At 44.7% G+C, this 25040-nt stretch overlaps 1 protein-coding gene across 5 annotated transcripts in view; it reads left to right on the forward strand.

The window, feature by feature from the left end:
- The window catches only part of KIF1B (kinesin family member 1B), a 78869-nt gene that overhangs the window by 3072 nt on the left and 50757 nt on the right, over nt 1-25040 (forward strand). For 4 of the 5 annotated variants that reach the window (XM_081341110.1, XM_081341113.1, XM_081341111.1 and 1 more), the window contains exons 2-12: nt 2632-2806; nt 12847-12923; nt 13394-13573; nt 16237-16302; nt 17042-17220; nt 18251-18362; nt 19472-19549; nt 19957-20022; nt 22989-23064; nt 23789-23867; nt 24316-24458. In XM_081341110.1, the coding sequence (XP_081197236.1) occupies nt 2701-2806; nt 12847-12923; nt 13394-13573; nt 16237-16302; nt 17042-17220; nt 18251-18362; nt 19472-19549; nt 19957-20022; nt 22989-23064; nt 23789-23867; nt 24316-24458 (1162 nt within the window). In that variant the 5' untranslated portion in view covers nt 2632-2700. Of the gene's footprint in view, nt 1-2631; nt 3550-12846; nt 12924-13393; nt 13574-16236; nt 16303-17041; nt 17221-18250; nt 18363-19471; nt 19550-19956; nt 20023-22988; nt 23065-23788; nt 23868-24315; nt 24459-25040 lie in introns of those variants that run through there. The other variant, XM_081341112.1, reaches the window with a different exon arrangement.

Genomic DNA, 25040 nt, shown 5'->3' on the forward strand with positions numbered 1-25040 from the left:
TTAGGGGCTAGTTTAGCTCTCCCTCTAAGCTATGTGTTTATGTTGGTGATAGTTCTGGAAGCAGAGCTCTTCATTTGAATCTCAAAATATTTCAGCTCTCTTTCAGCTGCCTCCCTTTTTATTATTTCTCTCTTAGCCTTGCCAGGTTTCCTCCCTCAGAGCAGAATCTGTGAATTTTATTTTATTTTTTATTTATTTTTCATTTATGGTGTTTCTTCTGTGACTACGGTTACAGAAAGAGGAATGGGAGGTATTTTAAGCTGTCGTCCGATACCTTTGGAGGAGTCCATTCCACGAATTTCAGTTGGAATAGCTTTTAATAGACGCATGCATACACGCTGGCTTTTGTAACGCGCTGTTTCCATAGCACTACATAAGCTTTACAAGAAAAGAAAAAAACACGGATTTTGTGACGGATCCCAAACTTGACAGCGTTCATACACTCGTTCTTGCTCCTTTCATTGACGCTGAAATATTTAGCAGCCTAGCTAAAGGGCACTTCTGCTGATCAAAGGACCTCAAACTTCTAACAAGCCAACTTCACAAAGGGATCACTGCCTACTTTTGTTATCGTCACTGTCCCGGTGCTGTACTGGGACTCTTTCAGAAGGCAGCCACCCCCCCATCTCCTTTCTGCCCCTTTGTTAGTCCTTTGCATATTTTTGTGTGTGTGTGTGTGCTGTAAAAAAAAATCAGGCTTCTTAGGATAGGCCCCACTTTTGTAGAGCTTTCTTAGGATCCCTGTCTATAAGCCTGAGGTCAACAGGGAGAGTTCACCTTCTCCATGCTCATGACAGCCTGGCTCAGAGTCACCCCTCGCCTAATCCAGACAGCCACAGGTTATTTTGGGGATTCTGATTCTGCTTCAGAAATGTTCAAGGCGTTGGGGGTTTGCACGATACTCTCTGGCTCTTTAAATGTCCCAGTTAAGCAACTTAAGACAAATCCAGTCATTTGAATTGCTTCTGACAGGACAGTTGTAATCTGTCGTCCGTTAATTCCAGGCATATACATAGAATGAAGGCTATTGCTAAGCTTGTAAGCCGCCCTGAGTCTTCGGAGAAGGGCGGGATATAAATGGAATTAAAATAAAATAAATAAAATAATTCCACCATCATACGTGCCTTTAGACATATCTCAGAGGTGCTTTTTTGGTGAAAAGGCAACTGACCTGTTTTTTTCTTGAGGAGGTTTCACTTCTCATCTAAGAGGCTTCATCAGTTCGGATGTCGGAGGGATGAAACAGAACCGATGAAGCTTGTGGAACGAGAAGTGAAACATTTTCTTCTTTTTCTTTCTCAAGGGAAAAAAACAAAACAAAACAGTCCAGTTGCCCTTTGAAGAAGGAAAAAAAAAACCCACCTTTGAGACAACTATGGCCCAGAGGGCTGAGAATCTCCACAGATATTTGCCTTTAGACATGTTTATATCTTATTATTCTTTTCTGTGTAACAGGTCTTCGGAATAAGAGGTATTGGAACGCTGTAATTATATGACTGCTTTAGAGAAAGCTTGCATTCGCCAACGACCTGGCTGATAGAGATTTTCCAGTTGTCACCTGAAAACTCTGGACACCCCCCCCCTATAGTTTTTTTTTAATCCCATTTATATCCCGCCCTTCTCCGAAGACTCAGGGCGGCTTACAATCTAAGCACAATCAATGTGCTTAGCAATAGCCTTCATTCTATGTATATGCCTGCTTATTAGGGCTTTCGCCCCCCCCCCCCCAGCGGCATTATTACAAAGTCAGCTTAATTGCCCCCAACAATCTGGGTTTTCATTTTACCTACCTCGGAAGGATGGAAGGCTGAGTCAACCTTGAGCCTGGTGGGACTCGAACCTGCACTAATTGCAGGCAGCCTTGAAAATAAGCAACTCAATGTTTATTTCCCACGCAAGGAGTAATGACAGAACTTAAAAAGGTATTGATCATGCTTGTTAACTGAAATGATCCTGACCCGTATCAGTCAACACAATGAACAAATGAAGCCGGTGCAGGATACTGTGTGCTATTTTAAGCCTCTATTTTGCTTTTTATCTGACATCACATCAGCTGTTTGGAAATGCTTTGGGGAAGACATTTTCACTTGCCCACGTATATATTCTGCTTTCTCTTCCAGCTAAAATGCATTTTTTACTTCTGAGAAGAGAGAATGTAATGGTTTAGTTTGATTTTCTGCAGCATCGTTCTCCTCTGCAGAACATAGAAGAAATTGGCCAAGGAGAAAAGACTAAAAGATATTGCATAGGCTTTTTGTCTTTTTTTTTTATTTAGAAAAAATCCGTAGAGGTGTGTTGGATTCTTTTATACTTGCCACTTATACCAATTAAATGAACAAGCTGTACAGAAAACGGCTATATTTTTAAAGCTGACTGAGTCATGAGTGATGTCAGTCATCAAAGCTTTCTCTCTCTCTCTCTCTCTCTCTCTCTTTCTCTCTCTCTCTCTCTCTCTCTCTCTCTCTGCTTGGTAAAAGAGCAGTGTGAATAATCTCACTGTTTTACATGCTGGGGAAGTGTGTGTGTGTGTGTGTGTGTGTTTGGATCAAACATGCTTGGTTATAATAAATGGCCGTTTATCTGGTACGTATTTGTAAAAAATCACTACTCTTTTTTTTTTCCTTCTAAAAGCTAAGACTAGAAGACCCTGTGGAAATCCTTGAAGTTTAATTTCTGGAGTGGAGGCAAGAGACCATCAAAATGTCAGGAGCTTCTGTTAAAGTAGCTGTTCGGGTCAGACCTTTTAATTCTCGGGAGACCAGCAAAGAGTCCAAATGCATCATTCAAATGCAAGGAAATTCAACCAGTAAGTCGAGCTTAATTTTCTAATAAGAGTGCGGTTTTCCTTTCCAGGACTCTCTGTACATTGTTGGTACTGCACATAGGTTAATGTCACTGACAGTTGTTCAAACAACAGTTTCTTTCTTTTTTTCTTTCTTTCTTTTTTTGTGTGGCAGTCTCTATTCTTTTATTTTTTTGTTGTTGTTGTTGTTGCTCTGGAAGGATTTATTATCTTAACCTGGCAGCATTTTTTCCTGACGCGCGTAATCATCTGGAAATGAGTGGAAAACAATCGCGCACGCTTCAAGGACTTCCTTGTCATTAGCAAAGGTGACTTGTCCATCTTGTGCAAGTTCCTTTTTTTTTGGAAGTAGCAGGATGACGCGTTCACGAGGTATTCTGGGGAACAAGACTTGCTGACCTGGGCATTTTGGATGCTGTTTTGTAGCTTGTAAGCCTAATATTCAGGATGTCCTTCTGTTCATTTTTTTTTTGGCCATCTGCTAGTTGAAAGCCTAGGCTTGGTGGGACCTCGTAGGTCAGAAATAGGAAACCTGTGTCGCTGTAGATGTATTTTATTTATTTTTTTAACCTCAGGAAAAATAGGAAGAAGTGGGTTCCCAACCAATAGCTTAGGCCTCGTATTCTTTTAAGGATGAACCATCTTTGGCTCTCCAGATGTTTCCAAACTACAACTGGCAGGATCTTTGGCCATTTACTACCCCGACTGGAATGATAGAAAATGGTGATTTACCCAGATGGCTGCAGGTTCGTCTGCATTCATTCATATAAAGACCGCTAGCGAGGGACAGTCCACTCTCCTACACTCAAACTGCTTTTAATATCAATTAATTAATTAATATCAATTAATTAATGTTCGACACTCAAACTGCTTTTAATATCAAGGTGTTTCTCGTGCTTCTTAGGATTTAGTCCTATGTCTGGTGTTGCAGGGAGAAAAAAAAAATCTTTGACCCCCCCCCCCCTTCAATCTGATAGCACTTAAAGAATGCCCAGCCTGCGCTTTCTCTTCCGTAAGCCTGTAGCTTTCTTCACAGAGTTGTTGTTGTATTATAAGTGGCTCTTCTTGTTTCCTCCTACCCTTAATGTTTTGCCAACTTTGTTAATTTTGTATCAGATAATTCCTTTTTCCGTACAAGATTATTCTAAAGTTGGGGCTGTTAACAGTCAGCATAGTCTCTTGAAGGTGAAAATGCCAGGAACAATGTTTAAAAAGAGAAACAACAAAGCACAAGGACTAAGGCATTTTTTTAAAAAAAAAAACCTGAGAGAAGCTTGCTTTGCATCTTTCTCTTGGAATCAAAAATCTGTAGCTTTTTTTTCTGAACGTCTGCAGACAGACAGACAAAAGGGAACCGAGATGGCAGGTGGTCAAACTTATTTGGATCATTAATAACTGTGGGAAAATAGCCTTAGAGACCTCCTTAAGGCTTGCAGCCAGAGTCTCTTGAGTACGTTGTTAGGTGGGAAATATGCCAAGAATGTACAGAAAGAGGGCATTGTGGAAAACGGGGGTCAGAGATGCAGAGGGTGGAAGGGAAAAATAGGAGAGTTTGCAGGATGTTCGGGCCATCTTCACAGGCACCATTTATGGCTTTGAAGGCTTTCTTAAAAGAAAAAGTTTGTGGTGTTCTCACTGGGTGGAATTGGATGGAATGACATAGAAATACATGCTTTAAATGATGTTTGGCTAAGAACTTTTTAAACCATTTGTACGTGAATGCTATTGGATTCTTGGATTGCCACATCAGGTCCCTATCAGGCCAAGAATGCAGGGCGGAAGAGAATCCTAAGGGAAAGATGGTCAGATTATTAGCACATGGAAGAGCAGAGGTAGTTTTGATTTAATCTTGCCCATTTTACTCTCAAGATACGGCTGCTTACGCTTTCCAGGCTCCTGAAGAATTTAGCAATATGTTGACCATGGGCTAGGATTCAGCAAGGAATCGGGATTCTTCATCTTGAAATTATAGCCAACATTGATTCTGAGCAGAAAAGAAACTTGCCTCTTCTGACAAATAACCTTGGATTTAACCAATGGGGAGTTGTCCCAATTTTTCTTTGTCCTGTTTTTTTTTTGGGGGGGGCGGAAATTCGTAGGAATTCATTCCTACAAAATCTGGTCTCTGATTGATCCATCATTTGAAACTTGCGGAGGACGCTGAGGTGTATATACCTGCAGTAATCTTTCCCCGCGCGTGACGGGCGTCTTCTTTTTTGTCAGATTTTTTTTTTGTTTTGTTATTCAGTCCAGCTGAAATCACATGTTCTGACTGCATTAGGAAACTGGCATGTTGGCAGCGAGCCTAGCCTGCTTGTGGGGGCACTCAGAGCTGATTGCAGATGTTACGCAGTTGTTGGAAGGATGCTGCCGTGGGGATTTTCGAAGTGAGGAGTGGGAGATGGTCAGCTGTGGGATGGTAAAACTGATTCTGGAGCTGCCTGTTTTACAGGTTTATTCAAGCCACGATGTAAAAAAAGATGTGGAGACTCTAGAAAGTGCAGAGAAGAGCAACAAAGACGATTAGGGGAGTGGAGGCTAAAACATATGAAGAACAGTTGTAGGAATTGGGTATGTCTAAGCTAACAAACAGAAGGACAAGGGGGTTACATGATAGCGCTGTTCCAGTATCTCAGGGGCTGCCCCAAAGAAAAGGGAGTCAAGCTATTCTCCAAAGCATCAGAAGGCCGGACAAGAAGCAACGGAATCAAGGAGAGAAGCAACCTAGAACTTAAGGAGGAATTTCCTGACAGCGAGAACAATCAACCAGTGGAACAACCTGCCTCCAGAAGTTGTGGGTGCTCCAACACTGGAAGTTTTTAAGAAGAGACTGGACAACCATTTGTCTGAAATGGTACAGGGTTTCCTGCCTCAGCAAGGGCTTGGACTAGATGACCGCCAAAGGTCCCTTCCAACTCCCAACAGATCATTCTGTTCATTCTGTTAAGGGGCCTTTCCCCCCTTAAATTCACACATCTACCTCCTGAAACATGAAAAAACTCAATACATCAAGCAAAGCAAATAGAGCCATATCTGGGGACCATTTTCCAGTTGCGTCGATGGGCCAGGACGCTGTAATTTGATGGTATGTTTGAATCAGCACTTCTGTAGCGAACTCCCTTCACCAATGCGCCCAAGTTGATGGGTCTTTTTTTGCCTTCAGCCAGTGTGTTCCCCCAGTTGTGACTAAACCCTTCCTTGTCTCTCTCCTCGTTGTTCAGTTAGGATCTAGAGTAGGAGTCTTCAAACTTGGCCCTTTGATGACTTGTGGACTTCAACTCCCAGAATTAGTTTGAAGTCCACAAGTCATCAAAGGGCCAAGCTTGAAGACCCCTGCTCTAGAGATACTTTTTGTTCTGTTCTTGAAGGCAGAAGACTCTGTACTTTTCCTCTGAGGTCACCTCCCATCTTTTCTCTGGTCAATTTCTTCTATTAGCAAGAGGATTGGCCTCCTCTTTGAAAAGCAATATAGAAGAGAGCTCTGCAATATAGCTTCCTTTTGTGACATCATTCTGGTGAATCAGCTCCCAGCTCTTTTAATAATACACAACAAACAGGTCCAGCCAATTGGAAAGGAATGTTATTCAATCATATGACAGCAACCGAAATGCCACAATTATGCTTCCACTTCCAAGCAATTTGGCCCTGTGCTTTTTGCTTGGCTTCAAATCCAGCAGTTGGAAGGAACGGCTATTCCCCACAAGCCCGGCTCATTGAACTATTCGGTTAACGTTGATATAAATTAAAAAAAAATATTTTCTGAGGTCAAGGGATGCAGTGTGACTCTCCCACTTCCCCGCCCCCCCAAATACTGGGTTTTTTTAAAAAAAAAAATTGCTTCCCATGCTGATAATTAGTTGGACCCTCCATTAATGGATTCTTTTTTTAAAAAAATCCATTAGGGTTTTTTTTTGTTCGTTTTTGGTAGTCCATTGAAATAGCTGATGAAGCACTGAGCAGAGTATTATCAACCCTGCCTCAAACAAAACTACAATGAGAGGAACGCAATTTATGAATCTCATTTCCTTTTTTTTTTTAAAGGTTTTAAAAATTCCCTCTCTCCAGAGCAGTCTCTGTTTTAAACGGTAGGAGCTTTCTCCGTATCATGTCTTTGTGATGACTGAATTGGCTTGCTAATAAGCAGGCATATACATAGAATGAAGGCTACTGCTAAGCTTGTAAGCCGCCCTTAGTCTTCGGAGAAGGGCGGGATATAAATGGAATTAAAATAAATAAATAAAAAGTTAAAGCAATGAGATTGGAGGGTGCCCAACCCCCTTTTTATCTCAGAGTTGAAGCAACAGAAGAGAAACAAACCGTGTCTTAAAGGGCATCGTTGCTTCTTCGAACAGAACCTGGAGTTGTATTTTTTTATTTTTTTAGGAAGTACAACAGATAACCTGACCTCTAGAAATCTTTCTGATTTGAATTCTTCCCTATATATCCATGAATTCCAGTAGTTTCTAGAGAGATCCTTGTAATTTTCTTGCTAAGAAGCAGGGTATATTTTTTGTCACAGAACGCTCAGAACGGAGTTCCGGCACCTTTTTTGGGGGGATGGAACCTTGTAGGGTAGGCAAGGCGGGTTGTATGACGTGTGTTGAGTTCCGGCCCCCTTTTTTTTTTACGAAAAAAGGCACTGCTAATAAGACAGAAAACGGTTTGCCATTTCTCTCTTGGAATTTGTCCAGTGCTTTTTTATGGTAAAAGAAAAAGGTGCCAGAACTCAGCACACGTCATACAACCCGTTTTGTCTACCCTACAAGGTTCCATCCAAAAAAGGTGCCGGAACTCCGTTCTGAGCGTTCTATGAGAAAAAAAAAGCCCTGAATTTGTCATCGGCTTCCCAGTCTAGCATGTAGTCCTGCTTATTCCCTGGAATCTCAAGCCCAGACAAGGTCGGTTCAGGAGAGGAGTACCTGGTTTGGTTTGCTTTTCTTTTCTCTTGTGTGGGAGAGAAAATTGAAGGGAGCAAAAAAAAAACAACAAACCCCGGAAGCTCTGGCTCAAGGTTTTTGCAAGTTAAAGTTCCGTTATCCTAAAAAAATGCTGGAAGCCGATTGAAGGCAAGAACCACCGAGCTCCGTGAAAACTTTTAATTTGATGCATCAAGATGTGAACTTTGGCATTCTATTCCTCCGTTCTTTCCCAGCCAGAAGAAAACAACAAGAGGGCTGCATTTTTGAGTAGGCAGCTGGGAGAAGCTGGCAGCGGAGAATGTTGACCTGCTTTCCAACTAAGGAGAACCATTTGATTGTGAATCCGTTTCTTGATACGTTCTCTGCCTTGTTTAAAGCTGCCCTTCATTCCTCCCCCCCCATGAAATGGATTTCTACCCCACCCCACCCTGCATTCCATCTTAGCCAATATCCAGATGTGAGAGCTGCCTCTCCCCGCGCTTGGCTACACATGCAAACCTTCAATTTCGAATACGACACAGAGCCCCGCATTAAAAACGGTGGCCCCAGTTACAAAAGAGTGTCCAGCGTCCGCCAGAGAACAAAGACTCCAAGTGAAGTTTTAGGCTGTAGCTTCTGCTGGTTTATTCAGGTCGAGGCCGCGAGTGGACATGTGGTTCTGCCGAAGCGCCAGCTGCAAGGCGGGTATTTATAGCCCCTGGATCTGCAAAGAGCAGCTGAGGATGAGAGCTTTTCCAGCAGCTTTTGGCCTTCCCCGTCTTCTGCACAATCCACTCCTTTCTCCTCCTGGTACGACAATTCCTAAAGCCAGGGGATAAACCCCCAGGATTCCAGATTCCAGGCTAAGCCCATCTCACAAATGTCTGCGGAGCTGGCTTTTATTTGAGTCGGCCTGGCCGGGAAGCAACGGCCTCTCTCCAGCCTTTCTCCCCATTTGTTCCGAAGTAACGTGAACTCTGCCTCCAGATTATTTTAATTAGATTCTTGTAAGCTTCTAGTCATATCCTAAAACGTGGGGTGGGGGAAGGGAAGGAGAGCCAACTCCAAGGTTACAAATAGAGCATGTGATTTGGCCCTTTCAAGCTTATTTTGCCGCTTTCGTTGTCCTCGCCTTTCTTATCCTTTTTTTCTTTTAATGCCGAATATAATCAGTTGATATCCACCCCAGGTTGTGTGATAGAATATATCGGAGTGGGTGTGTTTTGAATACACTAGCATCTTTAAAGACAACATAATTCATTAAAATGCTGGTTTTAAGGAGGACTTGCTCATAATTCGAGTCAAACGGAGCCCAACAAGAAGACGACGAGAAAAATCAGAGAAACAGATCTGTGTTCCAATTTTTCATTTGCCACCAATGATGGATGTTGGCCTTTTTTTTGTTAAAAAAAATAGTTTATTTTCGAGCCGCGGGTCTGTGCCTCTAAAGTCTGCTAGGCAAGAAATGATGATCGCGTGTCAAGTCAACAGGGGAAACCCAGTCCCAACAATTGGTATTTTGAGACAGCGAAGCCCTGTCTTTCACTTTAAGAAGTGGCAAGCGCGAATCCTACCGAAGGGCAACTATAGCACAGGGGTAAAACAGTCCTATAAAAATGACAGTGCAGCCTAAAACGCTACTCAAGCTGTGGTGTTCTCTGAAGCAGGTGGCCAGGGTTAACTGCGATGCTCCAAGTTGCTTTTAGCACCACAGTGATGGAAACTAATTATAGTTGTAACACAAAAGCATTTGAGGGGTGGTTTGCAAACAGAAGACTTAATTGCCATGTTGGGGTTCTTTTTTTTTCTTTCCCCCTTCAAATTCCAGATAAACACACTAATTTTGTTGAGCAACACGCAAGCGGTTAGTGCAGGTTTTCGCTTTCTTCCCTGTGATTCCCCATCCCCTTTTCTAAGGATCTGTGTAATTAAACTATTAGCCCGGGGTTCCTGTGCATCCGGACTGAAGAAATTGGTCTGGAGTAGGAAACCGACAACGGGACAACTGCATCGCAGCGGGGCTGTTGCGGCGGCAGTGTGAAAACTCTGAAATTGTTCGGAAGGAGAGTGACATATCGTGAACAATTTGTACCGCTTTACAACATCGTCATGTATACTAGCCGCGTTTGTCCCTACTTGTTAGTTCAACTGCTTCATTTATCCGGAGTGCTTTAATGTCACGGCTTGCCAGTCCTCCCGCCGATCAAGATCATTGCATCATCTTGGCTAAATTGTGATCAATAGCTATAGCACCCTAGACTTTTATATCACTCTGTGTTGCTTTATGGCCCTCTCTAAGCCATAAAGACTCCACATGTTGACCCCCACAATCGGGGTCCTCATTTTACCGACCTTGTAAGGACGGAAGGCTGAGTCAACTTTGAGCCGGTCAGGATCGAACTCCTGGCAGCGGGCAGAGTTAGCCTGCAGTACTGCAGTCTAGCTACTGCGCCCCTACAGCTCCTTAATTGACAGCTCCACCCTGAATGGAGTCACATGCTGGGTTCTTAACTTACGAATGCTGACAACTAGACAAAGGCCAAGCTTAATATCCCTTACACAAGGGCATCTATCCTATCTATGTCACAAAGCTCTTCTTTCTACCCTAAAAACCCAAACGAGGCAGCTTGGAGCCCCCCAAAACATCTCCGTTCCTAACATTCAAGCCAGCGAATGTATCCGGAGAACACGCTTTACTTGGAGTCTTCTTTTTCTCAATGAAAGGAGATGAGGCCCTTGCCGTAGAAATGGCCCAGTGGCCCACCGCCGGCTCTGAGCTGCTTTTAGAAAAAGTTCCCTATTAATATATCCTTCAGTGCCACCACCCCTTTACGGAGGAATGTATTTTTTAATTTTATTTTTTTATTTTAAATCCCATTTATATCCCGCCCTTCTCCGAAGACTCAGGGCGGCTTAGAATTTAAAGCACAAATCAATGTGCTTAGCAATAGCCTTCATTCTATGTATATGCCTGCTTATTAGGGCTTTCGCCCCCCCCCAGCGGCATTATTACAAAGTCAGCTTATTGCCCCCAACAATCTGGGTCCTCATTTTACCTACCTCGGAAGGATGGAAGGCTGAGTCAACCTTGAGCCTGGTGGGACTCGAACCTGCACTAATTGCAGGCAGCTGGTGTTACTTAAGGAGGCATTCGCCCACTGCTCCACCAAGGCTCTTGGTGGATGGGGGGGATGCTTCCGTCCCTCCCTCTTCTTCACCATCCCCCTTGTAATTTTGGGTTGGGACTTTTGCTGCGTGAGAGGGCTCCCCCCTCCCCCCCTCTCTGATTGCTCGTTTGCTTTGCTTTCCCCTTAATCTCCCCTGCTGCGATGGGAAGCAACATATCTTTTCCCCCCACCATCGCCCGATGCTCTTCTACAAGCGAGATCAATCTTGGCCTCCGCCTGGTTGTCAGCGTTCCGAAGCTAAGAGCTCCGCACAGGACTCCCGTTCAGGGCGGAATCGCCAAGTTTAGGAGGCCCCCAATAGCAACCGTTGCTATTTGTAGGCCGCGAATGGATCCTGTTCCCATTCCATCGCCTTGGATGGGAGGCCCGTTCCGGAATAGAGCAGCACTGGAAATTTTTTTTTTTTTAGCGGTGACTAGTAGCAAGGTATCGGGAGATCCTGCAAAAAGCAGGAGACGATGGTCAAAGATGAGGGATCCTTTCTGATTGTGTTGCTGTGGCTGGATGCCACACACTGCTAGGTAGTTGTATACAGGGCAGGGTGAAAGACAACACGCAAAATTCAGTGGGTGTCCCCCTGCTTCATCCTTGCCGAGGACATCCCTTGTATTGTTAAGGGAAACAAACCAGAAACGTAAAGCCTGTTCAAAAGTGTGTTGTTCCAGAACGCATTCGTACATACATTCTTTGAAGCCAGCGGCCCCTCGCTTTTTGGGCACTTATGGACCGGTTCCGTGGACGGAGGTTTTTCCGCAGACCGGAGATGGCGTGGTTTACGAGGGATGGGGCTTTGCTTGTTTGCGCGGCCCAGTTTCAGTCAGGCACAACTCCAGGTAGCTCACAACAGCAATAAACCCCTCGCCCCCAAATAATAAAATAACAAAACGAAACATAGCGCAAGAGTCGCTGGAATGCTTGGGAAAATGCTTGGGAAAATCAAAAAAGCATTAAGAAAGAAGAGACCTCGTTAGAAAACCTTGATATGTGTGTGTGTGTGTGTGTGTGTGTGTGTGTGTGTGTGTGTGTAAGCCCACTGTCCAACTATGAAAGAGGAAACAGAAGCGGAAAAAGGGTTAGCAAAAGTCTATGGAATTCACATTACTAATTTCTCTCATTTACATCCTGTGGAAAGTTGGCCAAAATTCCCAAATGACTTCCTGAACTCTTCTGACGACACTGATCCATTTTTATCCTTTAATCTGATTTCTTCTTCAAACAACCCACACGAACCCGACCGCTGATTCAGTTAACCGTGGTAAAAACACACCATGGCTTAAAAACAGGGGTCCCCAACCCCAACCCACCCCCCCACCCCCGGTGGCCGTGTAAGTCTTATAAATAAATATCCATGAATTCAGTTACTGAATAGCTCACCCAGCATTTCAAAACCAGAATCTGGTAAGAACTTTGGATGGCTCCCTACAAGAGCCAGTATGAAAGAACAGAACTCAAGCTAATAGACTGGCTAATAAAATGAAACAAACCCACAGGATTCATACCGGATTATTTAGCAATTGAGAAGTCTACGCGCAATGCTGGTCCTATTTATTTGAAAGATTTATTCATGTAGCGCCCCCCCCCCAACTCAAACAAATGTGGCTCTCCTGAGGACAGTATTACTCTTGTTTATGATAGTTCTTAGCCCTCTCTGAACTTGGTTGTCTTCTTGCAGACTTTCCATTATCCACCTAGGGTAACATCTTCAGTGCACGATACGTTTGCACCTCACTTTTCTAATAGAAACAGATGAGCTATAATTTTTCATGAGTCCCGTTTTGGGAGGCAAGCTTAGTTAAAGTAGCTAGTGTCATGGTTCCGACAGATGTCAACGCTGCTAACATCGGATGTTTTCGCTTTGACATCTGGCAGAAGATAGGAATGGCACATTCTCCACCCCGATTGTTCCTCAAGAGTTCTTGGATAGTAAATGTCTTATGGGTTTTTTTTTCCCTTTCAGGTATCCTGAATCCAAAGAATCCGAAAGAAGCACCCAAATCCTTCAGCTTTGACTATTCGTACTGGTCCCATACCTCGGTAAGGACCCTAGTTTGTCTTGAACCCAGATTCCTTCCGAAAGCCGTGGAGCTGATGGGTGGATAGTTCCCCCTTTCAGTCCTCCAGCCAACAACAGCTGTTTCCCCCGCTCTGATTGTATTGCGATTTTAGCTGTTTTTAAGAGCCAAGGTTCCTCTTGATCTAAATGCATTTTCCAGTCTGCGATCACAAATATTAAATTTCATAGGGGGTACAAGTATGTCCAAGGATGCCTTCATCAAATATTTCAGCTGTTCTTGGATTTAGTCTCCTGTATCTATCTATCTATCTATCTATCTATCTATCTATCTATCTATCTATCTATCTATCTATCTATCTATCTATCTATCTACTATCTAATTTCTTTTGAGAGCGGGTATTAGAATTTCATTTCTTAAGGTTTGCCAGTGTGTTCATAGGGGGGAAAAAAGTCAATAAAGGTTATCCTATCTTATCTTCAATCCCCGCAGTCTGAGGATCCTTGCTTCGCCTCTCAAAACCGTGTCTACAATGACATTGGGAAAGAGATGCTGCTCCACGCCTTTGAAGGCTACAACGTCTGCATCTTTGCATATGGCCAAACCGGAGCGGGAAAATCTTACACCATGATGGGGAAGCAGGAGGAGAACCAGGCAGGGATCATCCCACAGGTAAACGGGATCTTTGCTTATTTTGCAGGCCCCAAATCAATCTTCTTTCTTTCTTTCTTTCTTTCTTTCTTTCTTTCTTTCTTTCTTTCTTTCTTTCTTTCTTTCTCTCTCTCTCTCTCTCTCTTCCTTCCTTCCTTCCTTCCTTCCTTCCTTCCTTCCTTCCTTCCTTCTTTTTTCCTTCCTTCCTTCCTTCCTTCCTTCCTACTGCTAAGCTTGTAAGCCGCCCTGAGTCTTCGGAGAAGGGCGGGATATAAATGGAATTAAAATTAAAAATTAAAAAAATAAATTAAATTCCTTCCTTCCTTCCTTCCTTCCTTCCTTCCTTCCTTCCTTCCTTCCTTCCTTCCTTCCTTCCTTCTGCTAAGCTTGTAAGCCGCCCTGAGTCTTCGGAGAAGGGCGGGATATAAATGGAATTAAAATTAAAAATTAAAAAATTAAATTAAATTCCTTCCTTCCTTCCTTCCTTCCTTCCTTCCTTCCTTCCTTCCTTCCTTCCTTCCTTCCTTCCTTCCTTCCTTCCTTCCTTCCTTCTTTTCTTTTCTTTTCTTTTCTTTTCTTTTTTTCTTTTCTTCTTTTCTTTTCTTTTCTTTTCTTCTTTTGCCTCAGCCTTTCACAAGGATATCCCAGCTTTTCCCTCCTGCAAACAAAATGATGCCTCTGCGTGGTGAGACAAGGCACCATCTATATTTAATAAATAGATTAAAAATGCCTCCGCTATTTTCCGTCTCCTTCCAGATTGTGCGTTCGCGACAATTTGTGGTCGGTTGTGGGTGCGGAATGCCTTTTCCTGTTTAAAATGTGGCCTCTGAACAATGGCTTAGGTCAGAAAAGTGGGATCCAACCGACTCTGGATTTTGTTTCCATGTATTTTTGTTAACTGTTTCTCTGTTCTATTTGTTTATTACTTTGCTCTTCTTAAGGAAGTTGGGATACACTGTTGTGCATATTGAAGGAAACATTGAAACATTGACAGACTTCTCCAGATGCTTTTTTTGCCTTTTGTCCATCTGTCTTCTTCAAATAATTTTAAAAGACAATGGCGTTTTGGCACCGAGAGACAGCATTTTCCAGTCTGCAATGCTGAGTTAGTTGAAAGAAACCATTAAAGGCAGGTAGGAAGAGCAAAGGCTAAGCTCGTATAAGTGGTTTTTTTGTGAATAGTTGATCCGAAAAATCTTTCTGCTCTAGGACCAGGAGCAAAAATCATTGTGTCTGAAAGCATGCCAGCCATCTGATCAAACCTGCGAAGGAGAAACAGGGCTTCTTGGTTCAAGCGTATTGATTAAATGAAATGTTAGGCAAGTGTTCGAGCTGAGGTTCTCTCGGAGAAGGAAGATCAAAGAATCAGAAATTAAACATAGCCCTGACGTCTGGGTCCATGTTTGGACGCTTCAGACCGGCAACTTGCAACTTGCTGATTCACCAGCAATTTTTGCGTGAAACGGGCCATTATTGTGCCCCAAAACGTACAGTTAGAAAATCTGATTTTTCTACACTTCGTGACACAATAATTAGCGCTCTTAACGTCCATGATTTCACTTGAAAACCGAACAAGCTTGCGTTTTGCTTTGGGGGAGTGCCGGATAAGAACTTGTCACAAATGGAAACGGCCCGCTCCGGCTACATCGATACAACTATCTTAGCTTTATTGGAAGCCGTAGACTGGGGGTCTCCTTGATTGAAATATATCTTCCTTGAACTTTTGCTCGCTGGAGTTTCTGCTGTGTTGCATTTGGGAGAAAAGAAGCCCTGGCAAAGATTTGCCAAGCCGTTTCTTTTGTACGTTGCATTTTGTTTTGAGTATAAAATTAGGATTCCTGGATCTGGGCTTTGAAAGCTTTGCATACAGGGAATCTCTTTATTCTTCGGGGGTACAAGAAGGAGGTAAGGAAGAAATGAGGCGCTATTCAAAAGTATCCAAACCGACAGAAATACAAAAGGATTCTTCTAAAAATAAGTAGCGGAGTTAACGCTTTTATGACGGAATAGAGAAGATTTAGCGTAATGCTCCAACACTGGAAGTCTTTAAGAAGGGATTGGGCAACCGTTTGTCTGAAATGGTCTAGGGCAGGGGTAGGCAACCTCGGCTCCTTTATGACTCGTGGACTTCCAACTCCCAGAATTCCTGAGCTGACTCGGGAATTCTGGGAGTTGAAGTCCATGAGTCATAAAAGAGCCGAGGTTGCCTACCCCTGGTTTAGGGCTTCCTGCCTGAGCAGGGGGGTTGGACTAGAAGACCTCCAGGGTCCCTTCCAACTCTTGTTATTCTGGATTCTGTAATCATCGCCATTTGGAGATGCAACCCCCCGTTCCTAATTTCAATTATCTTACTTTTATTATTATTATTTTTATTATTAGGGTTAGGGTTAGCTCTTGGCAGCTTACCAACCTACATATTTTGAGTTTTAAGGCCCGTTTCCTCCCTTACCCAAGCTGCCTTCCCACTTCGGTCACCGTGAGAAACGATAGAAAGTGGCTTGCCTCTGGTGAATTTTGGCTGGCCGGAGCTAAACTAGGAACCTGCCAATGCATTTTGGAGTGGGCTGTGTGTGTGTGTGTGTGTGTGTGTGTGTGTGTGGCCGAGGTGGCCTGGTGATAGCCAAATATCCTAGGTCTCCTTTCCTCATAAACTATAGCTCGATGCTTTCCCAATTTCTTGGCAGCTGTGCGAAGAGCTCTTTGAGAAGATCAACGACAACAGCAACGAGGACATGTCTTACTCTGTGGAGGTAAGCAGTTGTGTCTGCACACCCCAAGAAGGGAAGGAAGGAGAAGGCTCGAAGTTGGCAGCTTCTCTTGGGCAATCTTCAAGAGAGGCCCACTTTTACCTAAGATGGCTGCTTGAGCTCAGAGCGGTTTGCCTGGGTCCTTGCCTCACCGCAGCTTGCAGCTCCCCTCATTTTCTCCCTTTAGATAGCCGAGCGATCCGGAGAAGCTCTCAGAATAACTTATTGATGTCTCGGCCCTAAAAGCGCTCTCCGTGATGAATAATGGGAGTTTTTCTAAACCGGCCCTTCTAACTTTTGGAAATCCCATTTTCCTCTCTGTGACCTGCCTCTTCTGCACAGCTCGACCTCGACTTAATTTACTGACCGTTCACTATGGGGGGGGGAATGACTCGTGACCCTTTTTCACACTCACAACCGTCTGCAAGCCTCCCCGTGGTCGCGTGATCAAAATTCAGCCGCTTGGCCCCCGACTCCTACTTATGACGGTCACAGTGTCCCTTCTGAGACCCCCTGACGAGCGAAGTCAGTGAGGGGTTACTAACTTATCAACTGCAGTGATTCCACTGGACAAACTGTGGCAAGGGAGGTCATAGAACGGGGCCCAAACTCGCTTAACTAATGTCTCGCTTAGCAACAGAAATTTTGGGCTGAGTTGTGGTCGTAAGTCGAGGACTAAGTGGTGTAGTGGCAGCCCTTTTTTTAAACCCCTCTGTGCCACCGTTTTGTCACTTTCTTACAGGTCAGTTACATGGAGATCTATTGCGAGAGAGTCCGAGACTTGCTGAACCCCAAAAACAAAGGGAATTTGCGCGTCCGGGAACACCCACTGCTTGGGCCTTACGTAGAAGACCTGTCCAAGCTTGCGGTCACTTCTTACACCGATATTGCAGACCTCATGGATGCTGGGAATAAAGCCAGGTTGGTGTCTTGTCGCTTCAGGGGTCTTGCAGCTTGTCTTTCATACCGGGGAAGAAATATTTGAAAACGGGATTTGTGAAATGACCGTCTTTTCACTACTGGCACTCTTAATATATTCAAATATATATTGCAGGCACAAAATCCATAAGATAGACGGCTTGCTAAAAACGTAGAGGTGACCCAAAATAAAAGGTTAATTTTGGGCTAAAGTTGATACAAAGGCAGCTTAAACCAGGGAATGCTGCTAGAACAATCTGGTCCTCTACTATCGACTGGCCGTCGGTCTCCAAAGCGTTTTTTAATTTCTGCAATTATGCTAAAGAAACATTTGATAACTAAACCTCTTGCCAAAAGTTTTCAGACCGGTGCATCTTGCTGGTTTGATTTTGAATGGCGGTTGTTGAAAAAGATTTATTATTATTGTTGTTGTTGTTATATCAAAAATTCCGTTTCTGTATTGAATAGTGTGTTGTCTAGGTATAAAAATATTAGAATATAATCCTCATCCCCATTCATAGCAATCTTATCAAAATACAATCACGTACTAGGAAATAGCAGTCATATTGTTAAAAATGGTATTTTCCACACTGACATTAACTGGACAACAAATCAAAATATTAGTCATCTGCTATAGGTCTTCCTCGTACAATCCGCATTTTCTCACGTTTCCAGTTGAAAAAGATATTGGAAGGCAACCGTGAGACTCGTCCAGAGGAATCCTACCGTTCATATACAAGCTGAGATGTTGCCTGTAAGAAAAGAACATGAAAAACCTCATAAAATTAAAGGAAAATAAAGGGTTTGCCCCATTTCCGTTTGGTCACGAGGCTCGAGCTGGCCACCCAAAGTCATCCATCCTGGCACTCTGTAGCAGGAGTCCTTAAAGGAGCAGATCCAGATAAAAACCACCATTAAATCTATTCTCCTCTGGGAATAAAGCTGTCGATCTAACCGTTCCCGCTTTATGTTCTTATCTGTAATATTTTGCTTTCTCCAAGCCTAACCGCCTGCCGTTTCTTTCCTTCCCAAGGACGGTAGCGGCTACCAACATGAACGAGACCAGCAGCCGTTCTCACGCTGTCTTCACCATAGTCTTCACTCAGAAGAAACTGGATAATGAAACAAACCTTTCCACCGAGAAGGTAATCTGGTTTCTTCCCCTGGGAAATGGCGGGGCGGCCGTTGATCCTGGCAACTGATCCGAGAGCCTGCGGGAGGCTGCGATAGCCGTTTTTCTAGGGATAGGAGAGGACAGGAGGGAAAACCATACATCCTTAGAAACTCTTTGGAAAACTCAACCCCTTTTCTTTTAAAAAGAGAGAGAGAGAGCAACAAAGACAATTAGGAGACGAGGCAGGTATGGCAGGAATTGGGCATGTCTAATCTGATGAAAGGGACTGTGGGTGACATGATAGCAGTCTTCCAATATTTGAGGGACGGTCATAAAGAAGAGGGGTGTGTGTGTCAGCCTATTCTTTAAAGCATCAGAAGGCAGGAGAGGAAAGGATGGAAGCTTATCAAGGAGAGAAGCAACCTAGAACTAAGGAGAAACTTCCTGACAGTGAGAACAATTAACCAGTGGAACGACCTGCCTCCAGAAAGTGTGAATGCTCCAAGACTGGAAGTTTTTAAGAAGAGGCTGGACAGCCCTTTGTCTGAAATGGTATAGGGTTTCCTGCCTGAGCAGGGGGTTGGACTAGAAGACCTTCAAGGTCCCTTCCAACTCTGTTAGTCTGTTAATTTCTCTGGCTTTTCCAGAGGAATTACGCTATCATCTGAAAACGCAAAAGAAGGGAGAGAGAAATCGCCAGCAATGGAAAAAAGAAGTAAGGAAGAACTTGGAACACAAGAGAGACCAGCTTCCCACACTCAGAAGCCGAGGCACTTCTGCCTCGGCAGAGCTGAACAAATTAATGACTAATTAATTCCTTTCTGCCTCCTCCCTACAAGCCTACTTTAGATAGGTCGATGGACATGGTGGGATACGCCCGTTTTTTTTAAAAAAAATTGCACATCCCCAGTGGAAGAGAAGCTTTCTAGCTTGGGATAACACTTTGGAAAACCACAACAAAAAGCAGACAATTTACTGAGCACTGTATACGCTCTAAAAACAGTAAGGCAGTACCAGTCCAATGGAGCCCAATTCAATCCTGGTCTTGTTGGATCCTGCCGAATTAACAACCCCCTGGCCTCTTCTTTATCCTCTGGATCAGAGTACTAAAGTGTTCCTTGCTTTGCCTCTTCTTTCCAGGTTAGCAAAATCAGCCTGGTGGATCTCGCCGGGAGCGAGAGAGCTGATTCGACTGGCGCCAAAGGGACTCGACTAAAGGTATAAACTCCCACGGATAGGGCTTTGGTGGGCAGCTGGCAAATGGCCATCATTATTTGGTTTGCAGACGGCCCAGGGCCTGGAAGTTGCCCTCTTGACCATCACCTGACCGGTGTGATTCCCTGACAGGCTTCTTTAGCACATTTGGCCCCATTTTCAGAGACCCAGCTCCTCTCAATTCTTCTTTAAAACTTTAAAACGGATTCTAGTCCTTTTCAGCCATTGCTTACTGGAGACTGACACACACACACACACACACACACACACAGAGGGCAGAGCCAGGCATTAAGATCCTTGCTGCAGTTGGGTCAACAAACACCCAGCTTGCTTGAGGACAGGGGAAGCCAAGATTTGTCTTTCCAACTTTCTGGTGCCTGAGCAACGTTTCCGTCTGATTTCCTTTTTAGGAAGGGGCAAACATTAACAAGTCCCTCACCACGCTGGGGAAGGTGATTTCGGCGTTGGCAGAAGTGGTGAGTCCAGATTTTGGGGAAATCCTTTAAAAAAAAAGAGTGTCGCTTTGCAAGCCCCCTGGGGCTTAATCACAGGGGAGATGTGACAAGGGGCATTTGTTTCCAGAAGGCATTGGAGAGGTGGGTGGGAATGGGAAACAGTATTGTATTAACAGTATAGGTTATATCTAGTCCTGGAATTTCTTGTATCTGTCCCTGGCGCGCTCTGAGATGACTTGTGTCCCCGGAGAGGTTTTGCTTCCAAACTTAAGTCACTCGAGTGATCAGTGCACAGATGGTCAACCTTAACAATCCTTCATATAGCACAGGGGTCTCCAGCCCACGCCCCGCTACTGGGCCGTGGCCTATTTGGAACCGGACCCCGTGAGTGGTGGACCGGTGTGGGCGCAGCTCAATGTGCATCAGTGGCGGGCCAGCGTGCCTGCATACGCGCACGCTGTTCAGCCTGCACGTGCGCACACGCGCGTGCTGGCCCGTTGCTCACATAAGTCATGCTGCGTGTTGTCCGTGCACACCGGCCCGCCCGGTTCCCCTCTACCCCCTCCTCCTCCTCCTCACTGTAAAAGTTTGTGGACCCCCGATATAGGGAACGTTCAATTTTACAACGGTACTGGAAAAAAGTGCGTGATGGTCAGTCCTTGGGTATACCACCATTGTAGGCATCCTCCGGATCACGTGATCGTAACTGGCTACCGGCGTGCCTTTGTAAAGGTTGCCGCATCCTTGGGGCCGCGCGATCGTCATTAGCAACCTTCCCATCAGCTTCTGACAAGCCGTGTCTGTGGAGGAAGCTTAACTGCACTGGTTTGATTGAACAACTGCAGTGGGGGAAAAAAAGCTTGTAAAATTTTTAAGCACGACCTGCTCACCAACTGCCTCGCTTAAGCAGCGGAAATCCTGGTTTCAGTCGCGGTCTTTCCTCAGGGACTACCCTTACTGGAACTCTGTACATGTGGTGGGCTACTCTTGGCCCCATTTATCTCGCCAACTTTAGTTGGCTAAAGCTCTTCCTGTTTCCTCTCTTCTAAAGCTTCCTGCCTGCCCTGAGGCTGGCGTTGCTTTTCATAGCTTCCTGTATCATAGAGTTACGATATAGAGGGTTGGCATTTAAGGGCGATGGGAAGTAAGATTTAACTGGTGTGCTGCTTCTGGGGAAATGACTGGGAACGTTCTCTCTTGGTTATACTGATGTCAAATGCCCTGTTGTGGTCTTATCTTTTGTCTCCTTTTTCCCCCGTTCTCTGCTTCCAAAACTAGGATAACTGCACCAGCAAGGTATGGCGGGTAAAGAGTGGTCACCGAATGGGGTAGCCTGTAGTTCCTCAACCTTGGCAGCTTGAAGATATGTGGACTTCAGCCCCCAGAATCCCCCTGCCAGCATGCCTGGGCTGGGGAATTGTCGGAGACGAAGTCCACACATCTTTACCAGTTGGCAAGGTTGTGAAACTTGTGCTTGTAGACACTGCTGGTTCCTAGCTAGCAATGTGTTTTGTAAAGAAAACACAGTTTCTCTCCCTTCCCCCCCCCCCACACCCTCTAATCCTCTCTAGCATTCCAAGCATGCCTGCTTCAAAGATTGGGATGAGCTTTGGAAGAAGCCACAGGCTTTTATTGTCTTTGCTCTCTCCGACTGTAAATACAGTAAAACCTTGATCGGTCGGTATGGCCATCTCCTTGCCCAGTTGCACCTCTTTGATTTGCAAGTATGCCTCCTCTGTAGGAGTGAAAACTGTTTGGTCAGAGAGCAAACTTTGGTCTAGAGCAGCTTTCTTAAATCAGGGATGTTTGTAGTGGCTGGAGAAATCCTGCCACCCTGAAGAAAATGTTCTCTCATTTTTTGCGCTCGCACGACCAAATTTTGCCACACCGAAGACAGTCCTGCAGAGAGCATTTTCCGCGTCGGGGGAAAAAAAACCAACACGGGGCAAAATGTGTGTGATTGGATCACCCGTGGCTCGCTTCTGTAACAACGACAGGTGTCTTTTAATGTTCTGGGCTGCCTTAGTATATAGTACATGCGTTCAGGCATACGTAGGATAGCAGTTTCTCCCTCTCTCTCTCTCTCTCTCTCTCTCTCAAAAAAAAGATTAAGTTGGATTTTGTTTCTTTATTTTTCGCCAAGGCGTCTGTTCTTGATCCTGATTAGACTCATCAGCTGCCTTTTGGCTAACCCCATCAGAATCGTGGCCAGGATCCAAGCCCCATGCACATCCGACCCAGGGCTCCAGTCCTGTGTTTCTGGAGGATCAGCCCTTTCGTGATACCAAATCGTATTTTTAAAGCAATTATTTTAGGCCCAGAGCACTTTCATAATCTGTTTCCTTCTTGGCAAAGGAAAACTCAGTTGGGGGGGGAGAGAGAGAGAGAGAGAGAGAGAGAGAGAGAGAGAGAGAGAGAGAGAGAGAGAGAGAGAGAGAGAGAGAGAGAGAGAGAGAAATATAGGAACATGGAACAAAGCTGGCCTTGCTTTGTCTTGTCCCACGGTTCCCTGTTTCTGTCTGCTGAGAAATGAAGAAATTTTTATCCAGAAGTGCCATGTAACTTGGATAACGAAATGTCCTCCTCCTGACTGATGTATGTGGTGGGGAAACACCTTGGTGCATTGCAGCAGATGCTTTTTTATTTTTATTTTTAAAGAGCATCCTTCTTTTTTCTCCCTGATGCCTCTTCCAAGATGGAGCTTGCCACATTTCCATTTTTCCTGTCTCTACCAAAAACAATTGACAAGTTCAGTTCTTTTCTCTGTTAAGGAGGGGTACCTATTTAAATGTTTGAACTGTTTTTTTTAAAAGTCCTTTGAGCCTAAGGCTGCTAAAGTGCCACCTTCTCAGGAGAATCACCTCCACCAGGATCGTGGCTTCCCATCCTGTTCTGTGGAAGTGGCAGGCCCATTTGCTTGGGTCCGCCCTTCTCTGCGAGCATCTTTTGTGGTAGCTGGCTCTTAAGTACGCAATCTCCTTTTGCAGAGTAAGAAGAAAAAGAAAACGGATTTTATTCCATACAGAGATTCTGTGCTGACTTGGCTGCTTCGGGAAAACCTAGGTAGGAAGTCGAGAGTCACCTTTTCCGTTCGTTTTTAAAGTTTCACTCCGAATAACCAGCAATTATTTCATACGTGGGTAGACCTCTCTAGCAAACAATTACGGCCCCATTTGGACTTTGGTCCATGAAGATTAGATCCTCTGCCTTTGAAGCCGAGACGTTGGTCTTTTAAAAATCTCGGTTTGATCAGCTGCGTTTTCAAAGCAAGGATCCTAAACTGTGACGGCTCTGGGGCTGGAAGCGAATTCTGCTTGTAGCTTTTCATTGGTCAGGTGACCTTTGACCCCCAGCAGATGTTTCCGGGACCGGGAGAGAATAAGAATGTTCAGTTTTCTTCCGTAGCTTTGGCAGATGTCAAAGTAGCTTTCGCACAACTCGCCAAGCTGCGGAGTGACTTGCCTGTTTTTGGCGCACTCTTGTGCTTCGACGACTCTGCTCATCTGATTTTCAAGCCGTCGTATGTCTTAGCGTGATGTGTAACACACAACCAGCTTTGGCTTGTTCGGCAAGCCGTGGAGAAATGAAACCCAGCTCATCTGAAGTGGGCTTCCAGTTCCCCTGCCGATAGGACGATCGATATCAATCTTTGACAATGCTGTTATGACGTAGAAATGTATTTTTTTTTAAGATGCCCGCTTTTAGTGGCTTTACCACATCCCGGTGACGGGCTAGGTAATTGTGAATAATGGTTTGTGTTGGATCTGACTGCATTTCTGCCTCGTAGGTGGCAACTCCAGAACCGCCATGGTGGCTGCTTTGAGCCCAGCAGACATCAACTATGACGAAACACTAAGCACATTAAGGTACTGAATGGGATTTGAAAATAATTGGGCTTTCTGTTCCACCTTTTCTCTCTTGTTTGATGCAGTGTGATTCAGGCTTGTAGAGCAACTGATTTATTTATTTATTATTTATTTATTTGTTTTATATACCGCCCTTCTCCCGGAGGACTCAGGGCGGTGTACAGAGCAATAAAGTAAGAATACAATAAAGCAATAAAGTGAGAAAATTTTAAAACCCAAATCCATCAGGCCAGGCCGGCTTGTTGGAATAGATAAGTGGGTGGACTTTCAACTCCTAGAGGTGCTGGTTGGGGAATTCTGGGAGTTGAGGCCCACACCTCTTCAGGCTCCTCTAGATAAAAGCCCTTGGTGTCCCATCTTCCGGGATTCTCGACCGTCGCCACGTTAAGGTGTTTCAACAAACATTGATCGCCGTTGTTTTATATCTCAACCCACCGATCTTGTCCAGATATGCAGATCGGGCCAAGCAGATCAAATGCAATGCCGTGATCAACGAGGATCCCAACGCCAAGCTGGTACGGGAACTGAAGGAAGAAGTCACCCGGCTGAAAGATCTACTTCGCGCTCAAGGGCTCGGAGACATCATTGACAGTAAGTGGGCGAAGCCGGCTGATCCCTGCTTTCTCTAAGAACAGAACTTCTTTCCTGTTGCATCTCTAGGAGAAAAACCTAGCGGGTTTTTTTGGTCCATTTGAGGGCGTAGCAAAGAGGCAGGGATAGGTTTAACCAAGGTTTACGTATTGTACCTTAGCTCAGGGGTTCCCAAACCCCGGTCCGTGGACCGGCACCGGGCTGCGGCATGCCAGCAACTGGTCCGCACAAACAAGCAAAGCCCCATCCGCGGGATGCAGGCAGCACACAAAACCACGCACCTCTCCGGTCCGCGGAAAAAAACCTCTCTCCACGGAACCGGGGGTCCCTGGTGCCCAAAAGGTTGGGGAACCTCTGACTTAGCTTGATGGACCAGGCCTGGTCCACAACCTGGTGTTTGGAGTGTTGTTGGTTTATCCACCCAGTTGAGTGTTAAGCGGAGAAAAGATTAGACAACCATTTGTCTGAAACAGAACAGGACTTACTGCTTTGAGCAAGTGACGAGAAGACCACCAGGGCCCCTTCCAACTCTCTGTTATTGGGTTATATGTTTCTTTCTCTGGACAAACGTTAGAAAGCCTT

This window comes from Vipera berus, assembly GCF_964194415.1.
Source record: "Vipera berus genome assembly, chromosome: 17".
NCBI lineage: Eukaryota > Metazoa > Chordata > Lepidosauria > Squamata > Viperidae > Vipera > Vipera berus.